Raw genomic sequence first — 27,202 nt, forward strand, 5'->3', positions numbered from 1 at the left:
CCATATACAAATTGGCACTTTTGCGGCCCATAAATATGCGGGGAAGCGCCCTGACCTCCCCACAGAAATGGTAATCTCATTCCGAGATAAAGGGCAAATAGAGCAGACTTGCATCAATAACCAACATATCTGACAGATAACCAATATATTTTTTTATGTAAATAGATGCAGGTCATGGCTTTTGTTTATAACATTTCAATTGTATTTAAGTAAAAACCTACAGATCAGGGCAAGGCACAGTGGTTTTCAGGAAATCCTTGTCTGGTCATTAGCTAGTCCGAAAACGCAACCGATAAGAAGGGCGTGGTGCGCCAGTTATTCTTCACCCGTATGCTTCTGGCAACAGCATTGTGTTCCTTTACTCTCTGTGGTTCTGTAAGAGATCCATTTCACACTTGCTGCAGACTTGCAATCTTCAACCTAGTTAGAAAAGTAATAGGTAACATACAGATTCCCTCTGATGAGCTTGAGAACTTTAAGAGAAAGTTCATCTTTGTAGTCAAAGAATCATTTTAACCACTGAATACAACAGGAGTACTTGTTCATAAAGGGGACGCCATGACTGCTTTGGTATCTGAAGTGAAGAAAGGAAGATTTTTTATTTGGGGCTGCGTCACCCTGCACAACCATGGAGATACCGACTGAGATGTCCTCTTTGGTAGATCGTATAAAAGAGAGTAGATGCTAAGAGAAGTCTCTGTCATCTCTCTTGCCCCTTTGTCCAACACAGACAAGTACATGCTCTTTCTTATTGCTATGAGAAGGTTCTTGAAATGTAGACAAATGGAGGGATCAACAAAAAAATCATTTTGTAATTAACCCTTCTCCATGAGTTCTTGGCATCTTCGTTCCCACCAGTGAACCAAGCAGCGAAACCTTCCATGGCTGCTTGTCCTCACCACCGGATTGTTGAGGATCAACACAGATGATTTATGAAGAGATGAAAACATCTTGAGAACATGAATGAAACCAGTGTCAGGTTATTTAACGCAATAGGAGCACATTCATAGACTTGGCAGAACTGGGTGGAGGAGGTGGCAGAATATGTAATCAACAGTGTCTTCCAAAAATACTGTAAAAAACAGTTTTTTTCCAGAAAAGGTATTTCCCCAACGTTTTCAATTATCAAATAAGTTAAAAAATAGTAATACTTCTTTTATTTTTATATTTTTTAATAAAAATATATAAGTTCCTCTATTGCAGCCTCCCAAGTTACAATGTTTCGTAGATGAGGGTTTGCGCAATGAACTTTGAACTAGGGTATTTTATTCAATTACGAATGGGTTACGAAGCATTTTTGAGGCTCTGATGAAAGATTGGTGCATGGTGTGACATCTGCGGCGTTCCTCAAGGCTCCTCGCTCAGCCCAACACTCTTCAACGTCTACATGAGCCCCCTCGCAGCCATCGCACGCCAGCACAACCTCAACATCATCTCCTACGCCGACGACACCCAGCTGATCCTCTCCCTCACCAACGACCCCGCCACAGCCAAAGCCAACCTGCATGAAGGGATGACAGACGTAGCCAAATGGATGTCGAACAGCCGCCTGAAACTGAACTCGGACAAGACGGAAGTCCTCATCCTGGGATCATCACCCTCCGCCTGGGACGACTCCTGGTGGCCCCCCGCCCTGGGCAGCGCACCCAAACCCACAGACCACGCACGCAACCTGGGCTTCATCCTGGACTCCTCCCTGTCCATGACCAGACAGGTCAACGCCGTCTCCTCGTCGTGCTTCAACATCCTGCGCATGCTACGTAAGATCTTCCGATGGATCCCGACCGAGACCAGAAAGACGGTCACCCAGGCCCTCGTCACCAGCCGTCTGGACTACGGCAACTCCCTCTACGCCGGAACCACCGCCAAACTCCAGAAGAAACTCCAGCGGATCCAGAACACCTCAGCACGACTCATCCTGGACATCCCCCGCCGCAGCCACATCTCCGGACACCTGAGAGACCTGCACTGGCTCCCGGTCAACAAAAGAATCACCTTCCGGCTCCTCACCCACGCACACAAAGCCCTACACAACCAAGGCCCAGGATACCTCAACAGCCGCCTCAACTTCTACGCTCCCAAAGGCCAACTTCGATCGACCAGCCACGCCCTCGCCGCCGTCCCCCGCATCCGAAGAGCCACCACAGGAGGAAGGTCCTTCTCCTACCTAGCCGCCAAGACTTGGAACTCCCTTCCGACCCACCTCCGCCTGACCCAGGACCACCTCGCCTTCAGGAAGCAGCTCAAGACCTGGCTGTTCGAGCAGTAGCGTACCCTCTCCCCCCCCAGCGCCTTGAGACCCTCCGGGTGATTAGTGCGCTATATAAATGCTTTGATTGATTGATTGATTGATTGATTGACACACTAACTAGGACACATGGCCTATTTTATCATTACTGCGGGCAGCACTGTGCTATGGAACTTTACACCTATGCATTCAGTGCTAGGAGTATTAACATTGTGCTGCACTTATTCTGCTGATGTTGCTGGCCTAGGATCCCACCCTAGCCTTTTGTGAATGTAATTTTTTTTTATAATGGGAACAGCTCAGAGCACATGGGCATGCTAACAGTCTAAAGGAGTTCCCCAACATCTTAGAACGCAGCTTGATTTGCGGATCCTGGAGCCAGAAAACCACAATGATTCACTAGTGGTTATCAGGGTGGATCTAAAATGTGTTTGGGTAGGGCTGCTGGTGTGTGCAGGTTGGTCTCAGGAGGATAACAAGACCTATCCTAAACTTTAGAAGTAAATAATTTCCACATATTCCAGGCATGCTCTGTAAATGAGACTTAGGCCCTAATTACGATGTTGGTGAGCCCGCTACTGAAAGGAAGGCGGTGGTGAGCCCGCTGCTGAAAGGCCGTCGCTGGTGAGCCCACCGACATCCATTGAAGTGGTCCGACCGCCGGATTACGATCCAGCGGTCAGAGGCATCCGAGGGAGGGACTGACGCAACACACACAGAAAGAGGAGAAAACAAGAATAAACAAAAGCATTTCTCATGGTTGTGCCTCCTTATGCCTCCCTTGGGGAGGTGTAGGATTCTGACGCATTCCAAGGTTTAGAAAATTTTGTAAATCTGGGAATGCTTCAGTTTCCACAGCAACACCCATGGAACATCCCTATCTAATAGAGACTACTAGCCGCAGATTCCTTCACGTTGAGTTACTCTCAGGCGTGAGACTGGATCGGGAAACTTTATTGCCACAGCATCCCTGCGCGCCGGGGGGGGGAGGCGCGACGACATCACGCGACTCCGCCCAGGCGTCGTCCATGCACGTGATTTCAGCCAGGTCACATAAGACCCGCCCCGGCTTGCCTACGTCAGTTTTTTCATTTTCCGCGTGCAACGCGGATCCGGTCCTTGCTACAGGCCTGTTTCGGGCCCCTTTTTTCTCCATTTTTTTTGGTGGAACAGTGTGCCAATGCCTTCGGGCTTCAAAACTTGGACATTTTGTGGGCGTCTTATCTCGGCGACGGGCCCGCACCTCATTTGTAGGTGGTGTCTGGGGGAGGATCACGGCACCACAGACTGTGAGGCCTGTCAACAGTTGAAGCCGAAGTTGCAGCGGGAGCGCCGCATGAAAAATCTCTCGGCACGTCTCTCCAGGTCGACGTCCTCCCCTCGGTCTGCTTCGGAGGATGGCTTCAGGTTCGGCCGTGGTCGTCGTCCTCGCCCTTCTCCAATGTCACGTGAGCGTCCCTCCTCGGTGGGTAAGTGTCTCAGTTTGTCCCCGGGGGCTAATTTCTGGCCTGCGGGGGGCGTGGACTCTCGGACTCTCCGCGGGTGATGCGCCCCGCGTGTCTTCCTATCTACCGTTTCCTGGTGTTGGGGCGTCGAGAGTCCAAATGGAGACATACACGGCGGCTTTGCAGGCCTTGCTGGTGTCTCCTCCTCCGTCCCCTTTTGGGGCGTCGGTGGACCCCACGCCTTGCACAGGGCCCTCCGTGGCATCGCCGGTGGCTCCAGCCCCGGCAACCACTGGTTCGAATCCAGGCTTGGAGGATGTGGTGCTGTTGGTTTGCGGCCCCTCTGGGGGACCTCCTTCAGGCCACGGCGTCTCTGCCTCACTGCAAACTCCTGCGGGAGTCCCTGTGGTGTCGCGGGAGGTCCCCGGGGCTCGGGTCGCATCCTCGAGCCCCTCTCGGTCCTTTGACAAGGTGGTCCTGTCTAAGGCAGAGGTGACGCCGCTATGGCGCCGGCAGGACCGTGCGGAGCCACAGGGGACGGTGGACCCTCCTCGTCCCGCTCCAGGTCAAGGCCGGGAGAGGACCTCTCTTCCCTCCCTACAGGCGGCTGCCTCGACGGAGGGCAAGTCGGAGGTTAGATCTTCCCTGGCATCGCCACATGGGTTGCCGAGCGATCTCCGCCTCATTCTGGCAGAGGGCTTCGTGTCACTCTCCAGGCCCGTCTCGTTCCCCCACGCAGGTGGCTACCTCGGCTGGGGCCGGGCCGACTCTAGCTCCACTCCGGTCTCTGGTGCGGGGTGACTTGGAGGACCCTTGTCCGGCGACGCCAGATGGTGCCGACAACCTGCCTCAGGTGGCGGACTCTACAGCTCCGCGCAGTTCGTCTTCAGACACTCCTTCTCCGGAGGCAGGCTGTATTTTGGTGTCGTCATCCCCGGTGACTGGTCGCCGTGTGGTGGTTTTTTCACCGGCGTCGAAGGGCGGCTCCCCGACCTTCCTGAGGCAGAGGTGTTCATCGGAAGAGCGGCAGGTCCCTCATTCTTCGGCTCCTTCTGACTTCCAGGCTGTCTGTCCTCCATGACGTTGTGTGGGTTGCTTTGCTCCTTGAGGTTGTGTACGCGGCCACTCGTAGTGGTGTGCCCGGGCATCTCCTCCTCTCCTTGCTCCTGCCCTGAGGTCTGGGATGATCCTATGTTCTCCCTTGCCAGGCGCTGCCTACTCAGCTTTCCTAGGGCCTTGGGCTGTTCTTCTTGCTTCTGGAGGCTTTTGACTGCCAGCGCTGTTCTGGTTGGCAGGTTGTTCTCCACCAGGAGTAAGTACGCCTTCTTTTCCCTCACTTCCTTGGGTCTTCTAGGCTTCTACTTCTTCTTCTTCCTCCCTTCTTGTCTTGGCATTGGCCGGAAGCTGTGTTGCCTTGTGGGGCAGTGAGGTGCTTTGGCCCCTCTGTCCTGGCCCTTGGTTCCTCTTCAGCCTTCTTCTCCCTCCTACATCCTTTTTGGGGTCGGTGGGGGTCTGCTTGGGGGGGTTCCCCCTTCCCTGGCAGGGACGAGGTTCTACCTGGTCCACAGATCTGGTTCCCTGTGGGGCCACCTGTTCTGTATTGGCTGGTGGGGTCCTTCCGCAGACCCTCCTTCCCTGGGGGTATTGCTAGGGTATCTATTCTATGTGAAGCAATCTGCGGCTAGTAGTCTCTATCAGATGTACGAGTTACTTAACTTCGGTAAGAATGTATCTGGTAGAGACAATTCTAGCCGCAGATTCCTTCACGGCCCGCCCTTCCTCCCCTATTCTGCGAGGACCCTTAGGTTGGTCTTCGGTACTCGCTTACCGGTGGGAGGCTGTACCTCATATGGGTGCCTCCTTGTTCTTGAAGAGTGGCTTAGTCTGGGGGCGGTTCGTTCCTCCTTTGATTCTTGGAGGGTGGAGTTCCGATGTTTCAGTGCCCTGCTACTTTGGCTACCCCAGGTTTGGGGGGAGATTGCTCCTATCCGTGTCCTTCCTCCCCTCCCTTCCTTCCATACCTATCCTCTGAATAAAGGGTCTCTGGCCATGTCTTGCCCTTGTCCCTTGTGGGTGTTGCCCTTTATGTTGGGGTGGCTTGGAGGTTTGTTGTCCCTGTCTGTTGTGGGACTGGTCCCCTTCCTTGCTCAGGATGGGGGTGGTGGGTTTCCTACGTGTACCATGTCCTTATGCATGTTCCTTGCCTCCGGGGCACAGAGGTGGGAGGCTGTCTATGTGCTGGCAGGGTGGTGGCGCAGGGCTCTGCTCTCTTCTTCTCCCTTTTCTTTCCCTGCCTTGGGTTCTGTGGTGTGACACTACTGTGTGGTGTAGTTAGTCACCGTTTCTTTCCACATTTTCTGTTTTTCACACACTGTTCCCATGCTTCCACAGTTTATTATCTAGTGGTTCCACGTTGTGGTGCGGAAAAGTTCCCCGAAGAAAACTGACGTAGGCACGCTCGGGCGGTTTTTATGTGACCTCGCTGAGGTCACGTGCGCGGACGACGCCTGGGCGGAGTCGCGCGATGTCATCCCGCCCCACCCGGCGCGCAGAGATACTGTTGCAAAAATGTTTCCAGATCCAGTCTCATGTCTGGGAGTAATTCTACCTGAAGGAATCTCTGGCTAGAATCGTCTCTACCAGATACATCGTTATCGAAGGTAAGTAACTCGTACTTCGCGCAGAGTAATGTGTAAAAGGGGCCCATATTTACAAGCCATGAAAAGTAATGCAGGGTGACTTTATGTGACCTTGTAAATATGGGCAAGTCCATTGCGCCGCCTGTCCATCAAAAAAAAGTAACGCACTGGAGGCACAATGGGCTTGTAAATAAACCCCTAAGTACATTGAAAGGAACCGCTGTCACAGTTCCTTTCAATAAACAGAGATGACAGCTGGTTTGGGGTCATCTCTAAATTTGATTGACGGTAGTCCGTAAGGATGCCGGAGGTGATGGTGTCCTCCGCTTTACCTATAGCATGGAGTACAGTCTGTCGAATGCAAAATCAGACCCTCCATCATGACATAACACACAAATGTGTGACAAAATTAATCAACTTGTGTCAAGGGCAACGTACATTTCTAAAATTGTCCATACTTGTTACACACATCCAAATCCTTCTAGGATGAGTACCCCCTTCATTTTGAGCTCTAATTCCAGGATAGACGCGGCAAATCAAGAACAATAAAATGGCAAGTTTCGCATGTTGAGTCTAACATACCCGAATAATACATTCATCCTCCTATCCCACTTGTGCAAAGAATAACAAATGCATCTATGTAAGCAGTTTCCTTTACTTTTACTCTTTGCCCCTCTTATTTTCTACCTGTTCTCACCAACTTCAAGCTCAGATACATGTTTGCATTGTAGTACTTGCTAAGAAACTTAAAATTGCATGCATGCTTACTAAGGCTGCATGTATCATAATGTATGTAAATCATGTAAAAAGGAGCAACTTCTTGGTATCCATAGGAGTCTAAGGATGGTGAAGATGAGGAGGAAGACATTGAAGATGTTACCGGTGAATATCTTGTCCTGGAAAATGTGAAGAAGGAGCAGAGCGGACGGTACAGATGCAGAACCTTCGATTTAAATAACCCTGAAACAGACATTAAAGCTGACTTGGAGATCTCTGTGAACTGTAAGTGGGAGGAGCGTTGCAGGAGGGGGAGGAGCATATCTGGGATGCGGGAAGCATGATGGGGCAATGATAGGGGACTGGTAGGAGCATGGGTTGGGGCTAAGGATAGAGTCTCCACTCTGCCCTTGGAAGTGTCTTGTGGTATTGGGACGAGGGGAAAGTGACGCGCATGAGAATGGAGTAATGCAGAGGGGAGTGTATGGAAGTGTAATATCACAGTGGGTGCCTGGGATGGAAGTGACAACAAAGTGAGAGGCACATGGATGTCATGGGGATGGTGGCTGGAGTGGGGACCATACGTAATTAGATCAGGGGAGTAATGGGAGTCAGTGCTATCAATAACTGTGAATGAATAGTGAATGAGTTCAATGGGTGGTTATTCAGATTGTGGTACCCAGGGATAATCGCTGGTTGGAAGAAGATGGGTAGATTCCAAAGGCTCTGAGACAACTGCACTGTCTTCATAACTTTTTTCCCGCTCTAGATCTTGAACCCGTTGAAATATCCCCCGAGTCACCTGTGGAAGTGATGCTGGGGCAAGATATAGTCGTTCACTGCAATGCCGGTGGTTCCTTGCCGAGGGAATACGAATGGAAAAGGGTAAGATGGGAACTGAAGCAGAGCACATACTGCATGCCCTGCTTCGTGTGTCTTTGGAAAGGGACAGGAGTGCCTCTTTCTGTATGAGATTGGGGATAATTAACTCTATGGGGTAGAGGAAAGTGATTGTTAGACATCTGCATGTGTTCAAATAGATGGGGACATCCTAAGGATTTTGGGGGCCCTGGGCCAACCATTTTGTGTTGGTCCGTTTCCAACAACTTTGCATTTATGACCCACTTTCAGCTAATTCACACCCATTGAATTATACATTATAATTTCAGAACTGGTGAAAGAAAGAAAAACAATTTATAGGCAATTACTTAAAATGTGAAACTTATTAAAAACGTAACGGTCTCACCCACACCCTTTAAGATCACTCCTTTTCTTGGTCTGACCTTAGACTGTCTTGTTTCACATATGGCTCACAAGGAGCACCCTCAGGCAGCCCACTCTGAGGATGTACGGTGTTTGGCAACATTTAGTGACCAAAAGAGATCCACGTTTCAAACATGATAATGTGTGTAACAATAGCCTCACACGGGAGCCGGAACTCGCTTCCACAACACACTCTGACAGCTGCCCGGACCCAGGACAGAACTTTACAACTTGTAAAGTGGGATGAGGCTCTAACAAAGGAAACCCCATGTGGGGCAGTGATACACTCCGGGAAGTTGGGAACCTGCGAGGATTTTGTGATAATTATGACACTTTTGCAGTATTCTGGCAGGTCAAACTTGCTCAGATTTAGAGGGGGGAAAACTACCCGAAAAAAGGCAAAACATGCTTAGTTGTGTGTGTTAAAAAACAATGCTATATGTTATGCTTAATTTTCCCTGCAAAAACTCAGAATAGGAAGTCTTTTCCACACATGGTAAAAGCCATACCCTGTGGTAATGGTGTTTACCAAGTGTGAGAAATATTCACCCTATTACGGTAATTCGTAATGAGGACCGTAGTATTTTGACATTGCAGGGTGATGAATGTTATTATAATGTGCTAACATTATAGAATCTACATCTGTTGCTCTGCAGTGAAAAGTTTGGAAAATGCGGTTTCTGTGCAAAGCAGGCCTTGCCTACCAGCAGAAATGCTATGCTTTTTCGCACTGCATAGTCCCACTGAGGGGATTCTTCACCATACTTTAAGAATATTAAAGCATTCAAATTGCTAACATTATTTCTGAGTGTGCTTAAAATAACTAAAATATACTTGACTGATGTGCAGCACCACCTATCCTGTCCACAGATTAAGATTTTTGGCAGTACTTTTTTAAACCATATACCAAAACATAATTTTCTTGTTATTTTGTTTTTTTTATACATTAGTGGTCAGCTCAATCGTGGCTTCCACCTCATCCAATCTCCGTCACTGCCACTCACTTACAATGTCAGCAGCAGGCACCATTTCCCCATGCAACGTTATTAGTCAAGCACCCCAACATTGGTAGGATCTCTGAGGCTCACACACAATAAATAACATAACGCAATTTCCAATGCTGCATTCAACACATTGAGCCACCATTAGTTTTAAGCATTATATAAATTGGTGGCTGCATCTAAACATTTTTTGGAGCAATCTACTCTTTTTAATGACAACACTACATATTCGTCATTATATTTCAGATTTGATCTGATTAGCCTTGTTTACACCCGTGTCCTGGTGAACGGTGGGGCCGGGTGGGGGGGATTTAGACAGACGACAAGGGAAATGTATTTATTTAATTTTCCCTCGTGGGCGTCTGTTGAATGTTGTGTGCGATTCAGGTAGAATGAACGTACATGTTTTGGGTCCAGACGGTGGAGCCTCTCTTCCTCTCTGGAAGGGTGCGGAGGCAGAAAGAAAGTGGGCAAGGTGATAGTTTGCCCGATGTGGAAGGCAGTGACAACCTTTGGCAAGAAGGAAGGACAAGTGCAAAGAAAGGGAGGCTTACAATGAAGAGCTAGGAAAGTCAAATGGAATCAACTGTCGCCGCTCAATCTCCACGCATGTAGGTGGAGGCTGGACTGGTTCGGGTAGAGGACTGTCCCCTGCTGCTGCGACAGAAGAGCCTCCTGAAGAGGCAGTCGGATCGAAAGATCCATGCTCAAACTGAGTAGCTAGGGATACCAAACTCTTCAAGCCCAGTCCGAGCCAAGAATGACTTGGGCCCGGTCGCGCCTGATCTTCTTCAGCACTCTGGGTAAAAGTGGTATAGGCGGAAAGGCATACAATAGACCGCAGCTCCACTCGTGACGAAAAGCGTTGTCAAGCGAGTGCCGCCTTGGAAATTCCAACGCGCAGAAGAGATGACATTGCGCATTCTCTTCAGTGGCGAATAGATCTAACCAAGGCTCTCCGCCACCTCCGAGTGAAGAGGCCATTCGTGGTTCATCATGCACCTGCGGCTGACTTCGTCCGCCGTGTCGTTCAAAGAACCTGCCAAGCGTTGAACAGTCAAGGAAATGCCTTGACGTTCCAGCCATGTCCAGATACGCAGAGCCTCCTGACATAGGGTCCACGACCCCACCCTGCTTGTTGCAATACCACATGGCGGTGGTGTTTTCTGTGAACACCTGCACTACTCTCCCCTTGTCAGCGGGAAGGAATGCCTTCGATGCAAGTAGGATCGCCCGGAGTTCCAGTAGGTTGATATAGAGCCTGGACTCCGCCGGAGACCAGAGTCCTCTGATCTCTGCCTCTCTCATATGGCCGCCCCATCCCAGGAGGTATGCATCTGTCACCACTGTGTGCTCCAGTTGGGGAAGGGAGCGGGATCTGCCGCTGACCCAATGTTGGTTCGTGATCCACCACTGCAACTGTTGTGCAGTGCCCTCTGATACCTGGACGTGCTCGGACCGGTCCCCTTGATGGTGCGCCCACTGGAACTTCAGGTCCGACAGCAGAGCCGGCATATGCCATCTGGCATGATTGGTTAGCAGGATGCAGGAGGCCATGAGACCCAGCAGCCTCAAGGTCATCCTGACCGAAACCCAGGACAAGGGCAGAAAGATCGGAATCATAGCCCGAATGTCAAGGACTCGCTGATAGGGAGGATAAACCCGAAACTGCGCCGTGTCCAGAACTGCTCCGATAAAGAGGAGCTTCTCAGAGGGAATCAGGTATGACTTCGGCACGTTGATGGAGAACCCCGCAAATGCAAGAGGTAGGCCGTAGTCTGGAGGTGAGACACAACTGCCTTGGGCGAGCCGACCTTCAACAACCAGTCGTCGAGATAGGGGAAGACTGAAACCCCTGATCTGCGCAGATGAGCTGTGACCACCGCCATCGCTTTCGTGAACACCCGAGGGGCGCTGGTAAGGCGAAAGGAGAGCATGGTGAACTGAAAGTGCTTGTGGCCTACCGTGAACCGTAGGTAACGCCGGTGGGCTGGTAGGACGGGGAAATGAAAATAAGCGTCCTGCAAGTCCAACGCCACCATCCAGTCTAGGGCAGACAGGACCTGAGCAAGTGTGAGCATCTTGAACTTCTCCTTCCGGAGGAAGCGATTGTTGTTCCGAAGGTCTAAGATGGGACGCAGGCCCTTCTTCTTTGGAACCAAGGAGTAGTGGGAGTAACAATCACAACCTACTTCTGGCATCGGAACACGCTCGATGGCCCCCTTGGCCAAGAGGGCCGCACCTTCCTGCTGGAAAAGTTACAAGTGATCTCCCGACATGCGGTGGCACAGTTGTGGCATGGCTGGAGGGGTAGTCTCGAAGTGGAGGGAGTAACCCCTTCGGACTATCTGCAAAACCAACCTGTCCGAGGTGATAGTGCGCCAGCGAGGGAGGTGATGGCGAACCCTGCCACCAACTGGCATTTGGTGGGCCTGAAACACCTGACTAGGAAGGTTTGGAGGCAGTGGCGGCAGGGGAGGTGGTGGACTGACCCGCCCGCTGGCCTCATGACTAACCACTGCGGGTCCCACATCCGCGGCTGCACTGAGACTGTTGCTTTGCAAACCTATGGTTCTGAAACAAACGTGTTTGGGCACCCCTTCCTTGGCTACAAAAGGAGAGAAAAGAAGAAGCGGAAGGCGTGCGCGTGGCCGAAGGCCTAAGGACTTGGCCGTAGCCCCTGAGCCCTTAAAACGCTCCAACGCAGTATCTACCTTGTCGCCAAAAAGGGGAGTGCCATCAAAGGGCATGTCCATCAGAGTGTTCTGGGCATCCCCGGAAAAGCTAGTTGTCCTCAGCCAGGCGTGGCGGCGTAGCGCCACTGTCGTGGAAATCGCCCTGCCCAGCGAGTCGCCGGTAGCAAGTCCACAACGAATTGTGAACTTGGCTGCGTTTCTCCCCTCAGCAATAGCTTGTGAGAGCACCGTCTGGGCCTCCTCCGGACATTGAGGCTGCACTTGCGCCACCGTATCCTACACAGAGTGGGAATAACTGCCCAAGAAGCATGCAGTGTTCACAGACCGCAGCCCTGAACTGGCGAAAGTGAAAATTTTCTTCCCAAGCAGCTCCAGTTTCTTGGATTCCCTGTCCGGTGGTGCGGAAAGGAATGCGCTTGGGGATGCAGAAGCTTGGACAACCAAGCTCTCAGGGGTAGGGTGTTGGGAGAGGAAAATGGGGTCACCTGGGGCCGGGCGATGGCGTCGGGCCACGTACCTATCAACAGGAGCCCCTGAGTTGGGCCTGGACCAGGTGCCCAAAAGGACGTCTGAAAGTGCATAGTTGAACGGAAACAGCGGCTCCGTAGAGGAAGACGCCAGCCGAAGCACTTCTGTCAGGAGGTTAGTCCTGACCGCCACCATAGGGAGCTCGAGGTGGAGAGCCGCAGCTGCCTTACGCAACACCACAGAATATGTACCACCCTCCTCCATAACCACGGAAGAAGAAGACAGTGCGCCAGGTTCTGGAGTAAAATCCAGCTCACCTGCGTCCTCCAAATCCTCTTCCCAGTCCGGGTCTAACTCGCATTGGGCTGCAAGAGGGTCTTCAGACCCTCCTAGTCCTCCCCGTCCTCCCCAACCTGCCAGGCAGGTGGAAAAGACGGAGGCGGATGGAGAAAGGGATAGAAATTTTCCATCGGCGTCGAGCGACACCGGTCCGGCGCTGTCTCCATGTCAGGGTGGAAGCCGGGGACGGCGTCAGCCAGGGAGCTGGTCGATGCAGGTGGCGGTGCCATAGATGTCGATGTCGTGGAGGTCGTATGTGGCCACCCGACATTGGCTGAGATCAATGCATGGCTCCATGGGGCTCTTGCGGCTTCGAGACCTGAATCATCGTTGATGTCGGACCGGCGGCGAAGAGTAGTGAGGACCCCAAGTCGGGGGGGGCCGATGGGCCACAAGGGCGGGCCATGGCTGACAGAAAGTTCTGTTGCTGTGCCGGAGTCGCCAACAGACCCGGGAAGGGCGTGTAGGCCATCTGCAACTGCGCAGGCTCTGCCAGAGCCGCAGGGGTGGCACCACCTGCACCCTCAGCCGTTTCACACGACAGACATGGGGAAGGCGAAGAGCGATGACGCTTCTTCGACTTCTTGTGCATCACCTTACCTGACTCTGAGTGCGAAGACTTTGTCGAATGATGGTGGTGGCTCCGCGACCGGTCCCTCGACCTCCCAGGGTACCGGGACCATGAATGGCACGGAGCCTACTCCCGGGCCTCTAGCAACTTTCGGGACCGCTCCCGCAAAGTTTTTGGAGCCATGGCCCGGCATTCGGGGCACGACTCAGTCGCGGTCATGCCCCAGGCAGTAGAGACACTCCCGTTGTGGGTCTGTCACCGACATCGTGCGGGGACAAAGCCGCGCAAGACTCAAAACCGGGCATCCCTATACACCAGGAGTCAAAGACTCAAAAAACAGAGACAAAGGTCTCAAAAATAACTCAGTGAAAAATTGACTGGGGGTACCGCTCTCTCCGGATCTGCGTTTGCTGACACGGAAAAAGAAAGAACTGATGTCAGCGCACGTGGGCGTGTCTAAATAGCTCCAGCAACGTCATCTCGGCGACTATGACGCCAGCGATGCACGCAGAGCCGCACGACGACGCCTACCGACGCCCAGGGGTACTGCTGACGAAAATTTTCCGGATCCAGTCTGACGCCTGGGGAAATTCTAAGGTAAGGAACCTATCACTAATGTGTTTCTTTCAGATTTGGAGCCTATGCAGCAGCTTGGGGAGTGTAATCATCTTAAAATGGCAGCCCTCTCCTGAATATCCGAGGGTAGCCCACGTCAGTGCTCCGCATCCCGCCAGAAGGTAAATATACCTTCCGAAGGTTTGCAGCCAAACATAGATCTCTACCAGGCGTGACCTGAATGCTTAGGTATTTAAAACGAATCATTTCAACATGTAGTCTACCCGACAGGGCAACAACATCAGTTGGGGTCAAATGGTGTGAAAAGCACGGATTTCCTCCAATTTACTGCGTTCCCCAGGTATCCACCAAATGACTCTATTGTGCAAAAAAAAGTTACCTGCAGTAGGTATGTGGTTCCATGGCATATAGGAGGATATCGTCCATTTAGAGAGAGGTTGTCTCTTCCAGAGGGCAGGATTCGGAGACCCGGAATCCCCAACAATCAGGATGAGTGAGATCATGCATGCAAGTGGTACCAGTGTGAGAGCTTAAAGGAGAGAGGACAAGGGGCACCTGCCTGGTCCCTCGCACAATCGGGAATGCATTCAAGAGGACCATTCGAGAGGACTCTATTCACTCCCACTGCAGCCATCGGGGCTTAATATAATAGTGTCACCCACTACCTAAGTCTAGGACCAAAATGAAATTTCACCAGTGTTTTTTGTAGATAAGACCATTGCATAGCATCAAATGCTTTCTCTTCGTCCAACGTTAGAAAACATGGGGCATCTTCCTACCACGTACCTCCGTCAGCCAGTCATGTAATCAGTGCAAGTTGAGGCTGGTGGATCTGCCAGAAATTAAGATGGACTGATCTCCATGGATCAATGAAGCTATAACTTTAATCAACCTAGTAGCCAGGATAGGGCAGACATGTTAGCCTCTCCATTTAAGAATGAAATCAGGCAGGACGAATCGCAGCTGATTCTGTACTTGCACTCCTTGGAAATTGTGATTATTGTAGCACATTGGATATCTGGTGGCAGTGCCCCTCGGCTCCTCAGCTCACTAAACATATTCAGGAGATGGGGTCCTAATGTGCCAGTATCTTTTGTAGAATTCAACCGGGAAACTGTTGGGCCCAGGGATCCTTCTAGGTTTAAGTTTCATGATGTCAGCCTGCACTTCGGAGAGGTCTAATTCCCGCTAAAGATCTACACGGTCCTCAGCTGAGTGAACCAAAGTGGCCACTGATGCAAGAAAATACCAGATTCAGTCCGCTCCTGGCAGCGCGCACGCCCCGTAAAACTGCATGATATTGGGCGACCTCCCCCACTATTTGGTTGCTCATCGAGTAGGACTTACCTAGGATGGCCTTGATGGTGCCAACCCAGTGCACCTCTGCCTTTTTCTGCTGAGCCACGCCAGCAGTTTGCCTGCCTTATCACCAGTATCATACACACTTTGTGGGTGGCTAGTTGAGAACTCCAAGTCTCACCCTGGGCTAAGTCCCGATATTCCGTACGCTCCACCTCCAGTTACCAGAGAATCTGCAGAGTAGTGGATGTGTGGATTCTTAGGTTTGCAATTGGTGCTCAAGTCCTTCAATCTCTTCCACCATGCGCCTATTTTTACAAGCAGCCAAAAAATAGTTACAAGGTAACCCTACTCACAACGGAACCAGGGTACATATATTATAAGCAGAAACAGTGGTTCCTGTGGAACATTATAGAATATTGGGAATGGTAATATCATTATGCACAAACGCAATGCGATTGTGCATAATCCACCAGTCATAGCGAGCATCTGCCCCCAGCAAACCAAACATAACAACTCGCATACAAACATCCAGAGGTCTGTCGCCCGTCCGCCCTCCTACAAACAACAATCAATACAAACTTAACTTAAATCCCACAATCACATTCCTATCTCACCCAACACACACCACACACACTAAACACACCAATCACACTAAACCGGGGGAGTCCTCCCCTAGCAGGCCGCAGACTCGCACCAAATAGTACAGCTCTGTTAGACCCTAACAAGTCGCCCCTGGGACCCTACCAGATTCCAACAACATCAAGAGTCCACAGGATCACCAAGTTCTCTGTGCACCAGTTCAGGGTTAGATACTGCACCATCAGAGCCACGGCCCAGGTCTTCTTCCTTTGTCTGCTGGGCAGTTGCGTCATCACCACCTGTCAAGGAAGGCTGGATCCCCCACAATGGCACCTCTCTCTTTGAGTCTGTTGCCCTCTCACCACCAACTTGGCCACCAGTGGCACCTCGTGAGGGTTTGACCCCACCATTTCCCTGTCTTGACCTTCCTCTTATGTGTCGAGGACCAAAGTTTAGGTCTGGCCCCCAGCCCTCCACAGCCAGCAGTCTCACTCTGCTGTCTCTGTGTCAGCCGAGGCTGTGGTGTCTCCCTCAGTGAGTGCCAGGCATAAGGAAGAAATAGGCTTTGTCCTCGAATAATGCTGTCAATTTGGCAGGGAAAGGCAACATGTACAGCAGCTGCATCAACTGCAGTTTGTCTGTCACTGCGTTAAACGTCTTCCTCTACTTCTGCACCTCCTAGAGTAGTTGGGGAACAACATGATAGTGGATGGGTTGTGCTTGATCTCCCTTTCTGCTTTGCCTTTCGATCCCATTGTGATCCTGGAAATTCCAAAATCGTGCAATAATCCAACGTAGGACCACCAGGTGGCGGCCGACCAGCAAGCGCTCTGTGTGCCCGTTCGATAACAAAACAGGTGGAAAGTTATCAGCCATGAAGGTGGCATGTAGCCACTGCCCAAGGCAACCAGCCATGTTAAAATCATCGTCCCCCTCTGGTAAGGCCACCAAATCAAATTGTTGGGTCATGCCTGATTCTGAGACTCATCGACCTTCCACACTTGGCCTTTTGTGATCGCCTTCACCCCGCCAGATTCTTCCCAAGGGAATGCGTTGTATCTTCCATCTCAGACACCCTTTCCTCTGCGACAGTCATGCGGCCTGCAACATTTCGGAGATCTTGCCTCAGAATTGACACCTCGGGCTGGACTTCACCAATCCTGGATTCTAGGTCCGTTCTGGATGTTTGAATCGCCACTAGTAGGGCTGCATTATCAGGCATTGAGATAGCCACAGAGTCATCAAGGGGAGGATCAACCACCTTAGTGTGTATATCAATTTTGCTTTGGCGAGGCGGTTTAGGGTTCTTATCTTTAGCCATAGTAAAAATTCTCACTGTAGCAACCCCTGTCGTTGTCGTGTACTACTGCAAGAGATGGTTTGTTGGGGGGAGTGCCAGCCATCCTCAAAGGAACGATGATGGTAGGTATATCCTGAGTCGTGAGAGTCCCAAGGTCTCCACTCCGGGGTGTAAGTGACAGGGGAAAGAACCATCCATAAAGACTCCACACTGCAGTCAATTGCACCACCCACAAAGGGCTCCGGACTGGGATCTCCAAACAGCGGAGGAAGAGAGTCAGCCAGGTCTCCCCAGTCTTGTGTAGCCATCTCCCAACAGGTAAACCACTGGGGCCTACTACAAGTATTGAAAGCACAACACTTGTACATTCCAGGGCATATCTGTTTATGACACCACCAAACTTTAATATTTTATCTAAATACCCTATGATTTTTTCGCTTCTGGACTTATTATGGGTTTATCCCAATCTGGGGTGATGGCGAATGACAACAATTTGGCCATATCTTTTTGATCTTTTGTTAATGGTCAGAAACAATTGTAAACTTGCCGTTTGCCTGCAAAACGATTGGTTGCAGGGAAACGGGTACATTAAAAATGGCAATTTAGGAGTGACCCATTGCTTAGGAAGTGGATGAACAAATCAAACACAGTAGCTCCTTTGAACGAGAATCTCTGCGGATCTAGTTCTAACCTGGGTCAGCAAAGAATGACATGTCCGACTACATTCCCTGAGGTCCCCGAGTAAATAGGTAACAAAGATGTTTTGATTTCCTGAAGTAGTTGGGAAAGAGAAATATGCTTTCACCTGCACCTTCCCAAAATCAGTTACTCCAGGTAGCTAACATGGAGTCACTTGCAGGAATTTTTTTAAAACTAGACATCCTAGAGACATGGTGTGCATAATCCTTCTAGGAGACATAGAGTGAGAAGAAAGGCAGTCCTCAGCATGTGCTTATTAAACAAATTCCTATCAACCATCACCTGTCTTTTTTTTGTCTCGCTTCGTGTGTGTATTTCCCATGCACCATTCAGCATTTTACATGAGGTAGCTGGTGCTGCTTATTGAGAAATCCACATGAGAATTGAAATTTGCCAGTAATTTCTGCAGGATGATGCATGTGAATTTAGGCGAAACAACTTGTGAGCCTGTAAGAAATCGGGCTATTGGTTGAGGAGGGTGAAAAACCTATTTTATTGTCTATTGTCCAACTAGGTCTTGGATACTGTATCTATATTTTGCTTGATATACATTGAATGTTTGGTTATGTACCTTATTCTCATGTAGCTATGTTAGGAAGTTTATACTATCATTGACCAGCATTGAACCTATGTTATTTTCTTTGTATTTATGTAACTTTGACACCTACCCTGTAAAGCGCTCTGATACCCACAAGGGTCTGGTTTGCGCTATATAAAACTTTCAAATAATAATTATTGAAACAACAACCACAGTTCTTGACATCTACAAAAGCAACAACATTAACCTATGCTTAACCCTCTGTTGCTTAGCGCAAAAGCATTTAGGCTTAACTTAGAGGCACTGTGTGCAGTATTTTCGCAGCACACAAATAGTAATAAAGTGACAACTCAAGAAAAATCCTAAACCAATTTAGAAACAAATAGAGTAAATTTTAATGAATAAAATCACAGCAAAAGCAAATAAATCCTATCAGCAAAATTGGAGATATATTTTTTTTAACGTTTTTAGTGCACAAAAGCACCTAAAAGATCAAAGCCAACCATGGGTATGTGGTTGCGCAAAACTGGAGCAAAGTTAAAAGTTAAGGCTGACCACGATGAAGAGCCAGTCGGATACTCAAGGGGGATTGGGCCTGGACTCTGTTAACTTTTGGACTTAAACATTTTTTTTGAAGAAAAGTTGCTGGGAAGGTAGAGTTCAGCAGGGCAATGCAGCATCTGTGTCCGAGGAGGCGTCAGCGCTATCAGGGAACCAAGAGACGAAGCCACAGTGAAGATTTTTACCTTAAAACCTAGTCACCTATTTGGAAGTTGAAACTCTCCAGTGGGACGAAGCTGCAAGCTGTAGCCAAATAGGGCTCCATAGGCCTCATACCTTCACTGGAAGGTCCGGCTGAGCAGGATTTGCTGCTGCAGAGAAGAATGTAGCTGGAGCTTCCTGTGGTGTTTACCACATATAAATAAATACTCCAGAACAGGATCTTGATATAAGCACGTTGGGTTTAATGCACCTCATCCACAAACAGCCATACAGTAACTGCCAAACCTGGAATACTTCAACATTCCTAACATAGTACATTCTGTTTGTCACATTCCACATTAGCACAGAGGAAGAGAAACAAAGGAAATACTAGATGTCACACATCTTCCTCTGCACAACACAAAATAACAATACAATATAAACAACAACATTTTAAAATAAAATGACGAACAGAAGAAAAGGAACAAAAAGTTTAAATATAATCTTTCATATAAACATGAGGTCTACGAACTCTTTGACTTGTTCCTCGGATCACATTGGGAGTATGAGGAACACCATTAGGAAATGAAACAGAATTATGTAATTTCCCTTTCGATGACAATTTATCAAAACCAGAAGATTCATCACCATTGACAACAAACACACGGCTCTTGTTCCAAATTCTCCCATCACTGGTTTTGATAGCATTTTTAAATATCTTAACCACAGGTCTAACATTAGTATATTTAGACCAAGGTTTTGTTCCCATGGGAGCTCTATTTCTTACCATGTCACCAACATTTAAACTAAGATGTTTTGTATTCTTCCTTTCATCAAAACGTAACTTTCTTTCAACTTCTTTTGCAATTTTTCTATTCCTCCAATCTTCTACTCTATTGTCCACAAAACCCTTATTTAACTTCATCCAACCAGGACACATCAATGTGTTGGGAATTCTACTTTTAAACAGTTCAAAGGGAGACTTGCCAGTAGTCATATGAGGAGCAAAACTATAAGCACTGATTCTGTCTTGAAGTGTTTTTTTCCAACACAAACCATTGGCACGAGCAAGCTGTATACTTTCCTTTAACGTTTTGTTTACCCTCTCAAAAGCACCATTTGTTTCAAGATGAAAAATAGAAGACCTTTTGTGAACTATACCTCAATCACTCAAAAACACTTGAAATCATTAGAGCACTCTCAAACCATTCTCTCTATATTTAAGTCCATCGCAGGCCACCAAAACTGTTGCCTCAACAATTCTTTGGTTTTAACAATACCAAGATGACCACTATGTGCAAAATCCAGCAATCTTCTCCTTATTCCCTCTGGAGGAACCAATTTAGTGCCTCTAGCCAAAAAGCCATCCAAAACAGAAAGCTCATCACTCACGAGTGACCAGGGTTTATCTAGTCTAGTCTTATCTTTCAACATCTGTATTACTTTTTTTACCTCACCATCTTTCTCTAATTCATCCTTCCAGACCATCTCACTAACCACACCTTGTGTGATTTCACAAACATTAACTACATCCTCCTCTAAAAACTCATCATCACAAAAACACTCATCTACCTTAACTAATCTAGACAAACAATCAGCTGATTTGTTAACCACGCCTGGAATGTAATCTACTTCAAAATTGAATTCTTGTAAAGCAATTATCCGGTATACAGCCTTTACAACGAAACCTTTACAACGAACTACCATTACAACGCAACTTTTACAACGCAAACCATTACAACGCATAGCGCTGGGGTCGCTCTAGGATAGGAAATAGGTTTAATGTACTATCCAACACCTTCCCTACTATCCACGGGGACTGGAGTTGGAATAGTAAATTAAACTATTCACTATCCAGCGCCCAAAAGCATTATGCGTTGTAATGGTATGCGTTGTAAAACTTGCGATATAAAGGTAGGCGTTGTAAAAGTATGCGTTGTAACGTCATACATCCCAATTATCCATTTCATTATTCTTGAAGAGATGGCATCAAGACCCTTCTTCAAAAAAACCTCCTTCAACGGTTTATGATCAGAGAAAACCTTGACACTAATGCCCCAAATCAAATTCTTAAACTTCCTTAAAGCCCAAAAAATCGCCAATGATTCCTTTTCAATAACGGAATAATTGCGTTCAGAACCCCTGAGTCACCTAGATGCACATTAGATCCAACAGTCTTTCCCTTGCTTCTTTTGGAATAAAATGGCACCCAAACCCTTCTCACTTGCGTCTGTCATTATGAACGTGGGATCACAGGGATCAAATGCCTGAAGAGAAGAAACATTGTTAAGTTCATCTTTCATCAATTCAAATTGCTCCTCACATTCATCTGTCCATTGAAATACACAGTTCTTTACAGTAAGTTTCCTCAAATGAAAACTCTTCTTTGCATAATCCGGATTAAACTTACTATAAAATTCTACCAAGCCAAGGAATGAAAGCAATTCATCCTTGTTAAGCGGTACAGCCATATTGACTATCGTATCTACAAGTTCCTTCTTGGGAAAAACACCTTCCCCAGTTATCCTATGCCCAAGATAATTGACCTCCTCAACACCAAATTTACATTTCTCCTTTTTTAGAGTCAAGCCAGCTTCACGTAATCTTTCCAATACAGCTTTAACACGCACCAAATGCTCTTCATCAGTGTTACCAAAGATAAGTAAATCATCTTGATAGCATTTCACCCCATGCAAACCTTTAAGAACCCTTGACATGATGCGTTGGAACACAGATGCAGCCGATATGAGGCCAAACGGCATCCTACAAAACTTGTAAGTACCCATAGGAGTTATAAAAGCTGTCAGCCCCTGAGAGTCATTATCTAGCACGACTTGATTGTAAGCTGACGCCAAGTCCAGGATCGTAAAGAACTTGGCGCCACCCAAAGTACTAATCATCTCATATATATTGGGCAGCGGAAACCTGTGAACAATAACTTCTTTATTTAACGAACGAAGATCTATGCATAAACGAATATCGCCATTGGCTTTTTTAGCAACCACCACGGGTGACAACCATTCCGTAGCTTCAACTGGAACAATAACACCCAATTTGATCAACTTGTCAATTTCATTTAGCACACTTTGTTGTTCATTAATGAGAATTCTCCTGACTTTGGCCGTAACAGGAACAGCATTATATCTCAATTTAATTTGATGTTTATAACCCTTAAGACAACCCAAATTGTCTGAGAAAACATCCCTGTATTCCTCACTAAGCATCACCCCCAAATCATTCACTTTAAGAACTTCCACCTGGGGATCCGCATTAGGGTTCAAACGTACATCAAGTAAACATTGATGCGCCCATCCCATAAGAGCATCACCATTCTTGGCCACATAAACCTTCCCTGTAATGCTTTTCCCTCCAAGTTTTATTCTTGAAGTAAAACAACCTGACATGTTAATCGGTACACCCCCATAACCTAAAGGAGAAACATCACATCCCATCAGACTCACTCTACCAGACAAATGCTGTTCAAACATGTCTTCTCTCGTCATGGTTAGATGTGAACAAGAATCAAATTTAAACTTTAACGGAACACCTTCTATATTCACCAGATGTGAAGGATGTTCAACCTTTCCTTCACTTATCTAGAAAGTAACTATCTTCACTTCAGGTTGTTTCTTCAGGGGAAGAGGTGTGGCGCCGCGGCCAGGGCGACTGACGCTGGAATCTGGGGATCAGGGTTCGATCCCCGGCTCCGGCGGCAGGTTAGCCCAGCACCATGTGACTCTGGGCAATAGCTTGCTTAATCTTCCCGACGGCCCCCAGCGCCTAGAGACCCTAACGGGTGATTGTGCGCTATACAAATGTGGATTATTATTATTATTATTATTTCTTGCTCCCAACCACTTCTGTTTTAGATACTTTGCTTTTGAAAAACTTAGCAAAATGCCCCTTACGTCCACAGGTGTTACACTGAAAACGTAACGCAGGACAAGAAGGTGAATTTGCCAAATTACCAAAATGACCACATCTAAAACAAGAAAACTTACCACCACCTGAAAAACTTTTCACACTAGTAGGTGCAATATTCAAACTTTCTTCAACAACTGAATTTTCTTTTTTACTTGACAAATTACTTCTTCAGTTTTAGTTTCAACTATCACATCTTTCTTTTTCACAGAACTGAGTTCATCTACACATTTAGTCATATGTTCTACCTGTTTAGCTATTACAATTACCTCATCCAAGGGAGGTTTGTCCTTCAACCAAAGTTCCTTTCTTATGTCATCATGTGCGCACTTCAGAACGAGTTGGTCCTTTATTCTTTCCTCTAATGCAGGACCAAACTTACATGAAGATGCCAGTTTCCTCAAGGCAGACAGAAAATCTTCCACAGTCTCATCCTTCTTTTGCTCTCTTAACCCAAAATGATACCTTTCCATTATTGTACTCAAGCCTGGAAGATAATGCCGATCCAATTGAAGAATGCAAATCTCATATTCATTCAAATTTCTCGAGTCTGCTGCACTCAGTTCGGGAAGATGCTCCAACACTTCTTGACCCTCACCTCCAAGACAATGTAAAAGTAAAGAGTGTTTCCGTTCTGCACTCAAATTAGTGCCACAAACTCTGGCATAATTCACAAAAATTGTCTTCCATTTCTGCCACTTTACATTAGGTTCTCCTGCACTCGTTAAAAAAAATGGAGGCTGAGTTACATTCTGCATCTACCACGACTTATACTACTATGCACCACAACCATATATATATATATATATATATATATATATATATATATATATATATATATATATATATATATATATATATATATTTCAGCCTAAAACAATAATACTCTGTAATATTCCATTATTGGGCGCTATCTTTAAAATTAAAAAATTAGAATCAAACTAAGACACTTAAATAATGAAGACACTGTCCATTACTAATGTTACATGAAATATTATCCTACCTTTAAAAAAATATATATTGTAAACTTCAGATTTCTAAAATTCCAGTAAATAGTCCTTTTAATTTTCCACACATCATCAATGTCCGTGTGAAAAAGAAAACCAACAAACTAAAAAAATTCTCTAGAATTAGTGTCTCAAAAAAAAAATGAAAATAAATAAAAACACACTACTGTGTGACTTAATTCCACAAGTGTCACTGCACTGCAAGTCAAATAAAATACCAGCTGTAAATGTGCTCCACTGGATGTAGCTAGACTTCTGAACACCACTGGGTCAACTGTCTGCAACGCACAGCTGTACCACAGGGATATCCCGGAATGAGCAGGAAGAGTCACCGTGTAGCGTGCCTGGAATGCACAGCTGAAACGTAGGGCACCCGCTGGATGAGCAGAAAAACGTCACCGCGTTGCGTGCTTGAAACGCACAGCTGAAACGCAGGAAGACCGCTGAATGGCGAACGTGCTTCTCCGCTCAGCGTTCGAACACTCCTCTGCCAAACTCGCTCAACCAGACTAACATCTCACAACTCCTCCCTCCATACACCTCACCGTGAGTTCTTTGACTTATTTCAGTAGTGACATTTCCATCCGCTTTCAGCCGCTGGAGAAATACCAATTTCTCTTTTATTAAACCGCCGCTGGGGAGGATCGCCTTTTCCACGAAGTCTACACAGAGAATCCAAATCCACTCCTTGTGTTGAGGTGTTGTTTTCCGATCGTCGCCATAATAATGTGGTGTTTACCACATATAAATAAATACTCCAGAACAGGATCTTGATATAAGCACGTTGGGTTTAATGCACCTCATCCACAAACAGCAATACAGTAACTGCCAAACCTGGAATACTTCAACATTCCTAACATAGTACATTCTGTTTGTCACATTCCACATTAGCACAGAGGAAGAGAAACAAAGGAAATACTAGATGTCACACTACCACTAAGAATGGCCAACTGCGACGCACATTGAGCGGATTGGTTAGTTGGTAGATCCCGGTTGTCTGTCAGTTCTCAGGGCACTTTTGGTGACATTTTTGTTTTGGGCGACTTTTTTTTTTAAGTCCCATGTTTAAAGGTTCGGCAGGAGCAGCAACACTAGCATTACTTTCAAGGGTCCAAGACCTGGACGCACCACTTGGGGAGATTTAGGACTCACTCTAGCAGATGCCAGGTAAAGGGAGCAAGGTTTCTGTAGCTTGGTATGTCCCTGTATCTCACACAGGAGGCCAGTGAACCAGCCCTTAGAGTCACCTCTGGTCGTCCTGGGTTTAATGAGATGGACCAGTTCTCCTTTAAGCAGCAAGGCAGGCTCTTAAGCAGCAGGGCGGTCCTCTGGGAGCAGTAGTGCAGTCTTCTGGGGGTCTAGGCAGTCCCTCTGAAGTTTCCCACAAGTCCCGGATCGTACTAAAGAATTATTTTGAGGGTTCAACAGTTATACCGGGTGCCAGCCTTTGAAGTGGGGAGCCATCCAGGCTTCCCCCACATCTGGGTTTGGAAGGTTCTTCTTTCCCCTACCAAGGCTCTAAGAAGTTTGGGATGACAAATGGTTGGTGTCGGGTTACTTTGTGTGTTCCGGAGGCAAGCCCTTTGAAGTTTAAGTGGGACAGAGAACAACTCCGCCGCCAGCCATCCTGGTAGGATGTCCCATCTTGCCTACACCCTATCCCATTTGTCTCACTGTCTGGCAGGAATACACAAACCCCAACAGCAGAGCCATTCACAGTCATGTGACCGAGGACACTGACAGCAGGTACCAAATAGTTAGGGCAAAAAAATGGAAACTTTCTAAAAAGGGCAGTTTCAGAACTGGGGCCTTTCACCGTGTGCAATGCTTTGCACTCATGGATGTAATGTTTGAGTTGCCTTCTGATTTTGTTCAAATGCATCATTTGTCTATTATGATGAGGGCAACAGAAGTAATATAGATCGGACGTTTTCACCTGGTCCCACAAAATGCAGAGTTTACATGGAATGTCCTTCTAGTCCTCACAAAGATGGCATTGCTTCCTTTATTGTAGTCCTGTTCAAGGCAGCTGAGATTGTGGATGTTCCCTGCCTGATGAGGAGAATAAGGCTAATGTCCTTAAAGAAATTCTTCAGCCTGCTCCTCAAAGCTCTTATTGCCCTTCAGTGAGGCTTTTAAGGACCCCATTTTAGCTGCTTGGGACAAACCAGTTTTGCAGTGTGAAGTCTCTTCTAGATTCACATGCTGTGCATAATTCCGTTATCTAGGAGCTCCAGATGCGTCATCTTACAAACAAATTTCTGTACTTTGTTGATATCGACATAGGTGGAACCTGAGCATGATGCCGACCGTAATCTCACAATGCCTCATTGCGTGATCACCATTTTATATTCCATTTGTTCCACCGGTGAGTTCGTTGGAACAGGAGGGAGCTCCGAAGAAAGTGCTTGGAAGTTTGTCAGAAATCAGATGGCTGCCGAAAAATTTGAGAGAACACTGTTGATGCTGGATCAGATATTTAGGGTCTTTTTCGGGGTACTTCAACTTAGGCTAAGACTGATATTTGAAGAAGAAAGGACCCCTGAGATTCCTCTATACCATCTTGAAGTATGAGCACAATCTTCAAATTTTGCCCAAACTGCTATAGGAAAGTCACCTTAAATGACAAACATCTAGTATGCATGTTCTGCCTGCTGAGGGACCATAAGTCCAACAACTGTTAAGTTTGTTCCCTTTTTAAACATAAATCTGACTCACAGGAACAAAGTGCTAACTACTCGTTGGACGCAAGGAGATATTGCAGGAATGTCTGAACTAGAAAGATAAAGGAGAAACCCTACATCCATAGAGGAGATTGGTTTCTCTGAAAAAGATGATGTTGAAGTAGAGGAAGACCTCACTGCCGTAATAACTTGCAGTCGAAAGAGGTCGAGACACTTTCCAACCTAAGATGTCAAAAAAAGCTATTGTATGGACCTGCCAAAAGGCATCGCCTCAACTTCAGAGGATGACTGAGCTCGAAGTGAGAAAGAGTCACAGGCACTCAGGAAGGAAAAGGCCGGGGAAGACAAGAAAACCTCCAGTATTGTTGACTTCAAGAGGAAGAAGGGGGTTTTGGAGGCTGAAATTGAACCTATGAATCGAAAATAAGAAAACGTTCTAGGACTAATTAAAGGAGTATAGCATTCCTAATCCCCAGGGCATAAATATGCCTAGATAGGAGGCAGTAA

At 47.4% G+C, this 27,202-nt stretch overlaps 1 protein-coding gene across 2 annotated transcripts in view; it reads left to right on the forward strand.

Annotated features, from left to right (window-relative positions):
* MCAM (melanoma cell adhesion molecule) overlaps positions 1–27,202 on the forward strand; it is a 233,128-nt gene that overhangs the window by 153,006 nt on the left and 52,920 nt on the right. For both annotated transcript variants that reach the window (XM_078682178.1, XM_078682179.1), the window contains exons 8-9: positions 7,166–7,334; positions 7,819–7,934. In XM_078682178.1, the coding sequence (XP_078538304.1) occupies positions 7,166–7,334; positions 7,819–7,934 (285 nt within the window). The remainder of the gene's footprint in view (positions 1–7,165; positions 7,335–7,818; positions 7,935–27,202) is intronic.

Source organism: Lissotriton helveticus, chromosome 3_1, assembly GCF_964261635.1.
Source record: "Lissotriton helveticus chromosome 3_1, aLisHel1.1, whole genome shotgun sequence".
NCBI classification, from domain to species: Eukaryota; Metazoa; Chordata; class Amphibia; order Caudata; family Salamandridae; genus Lissotriton; species Lissotriton helveticus.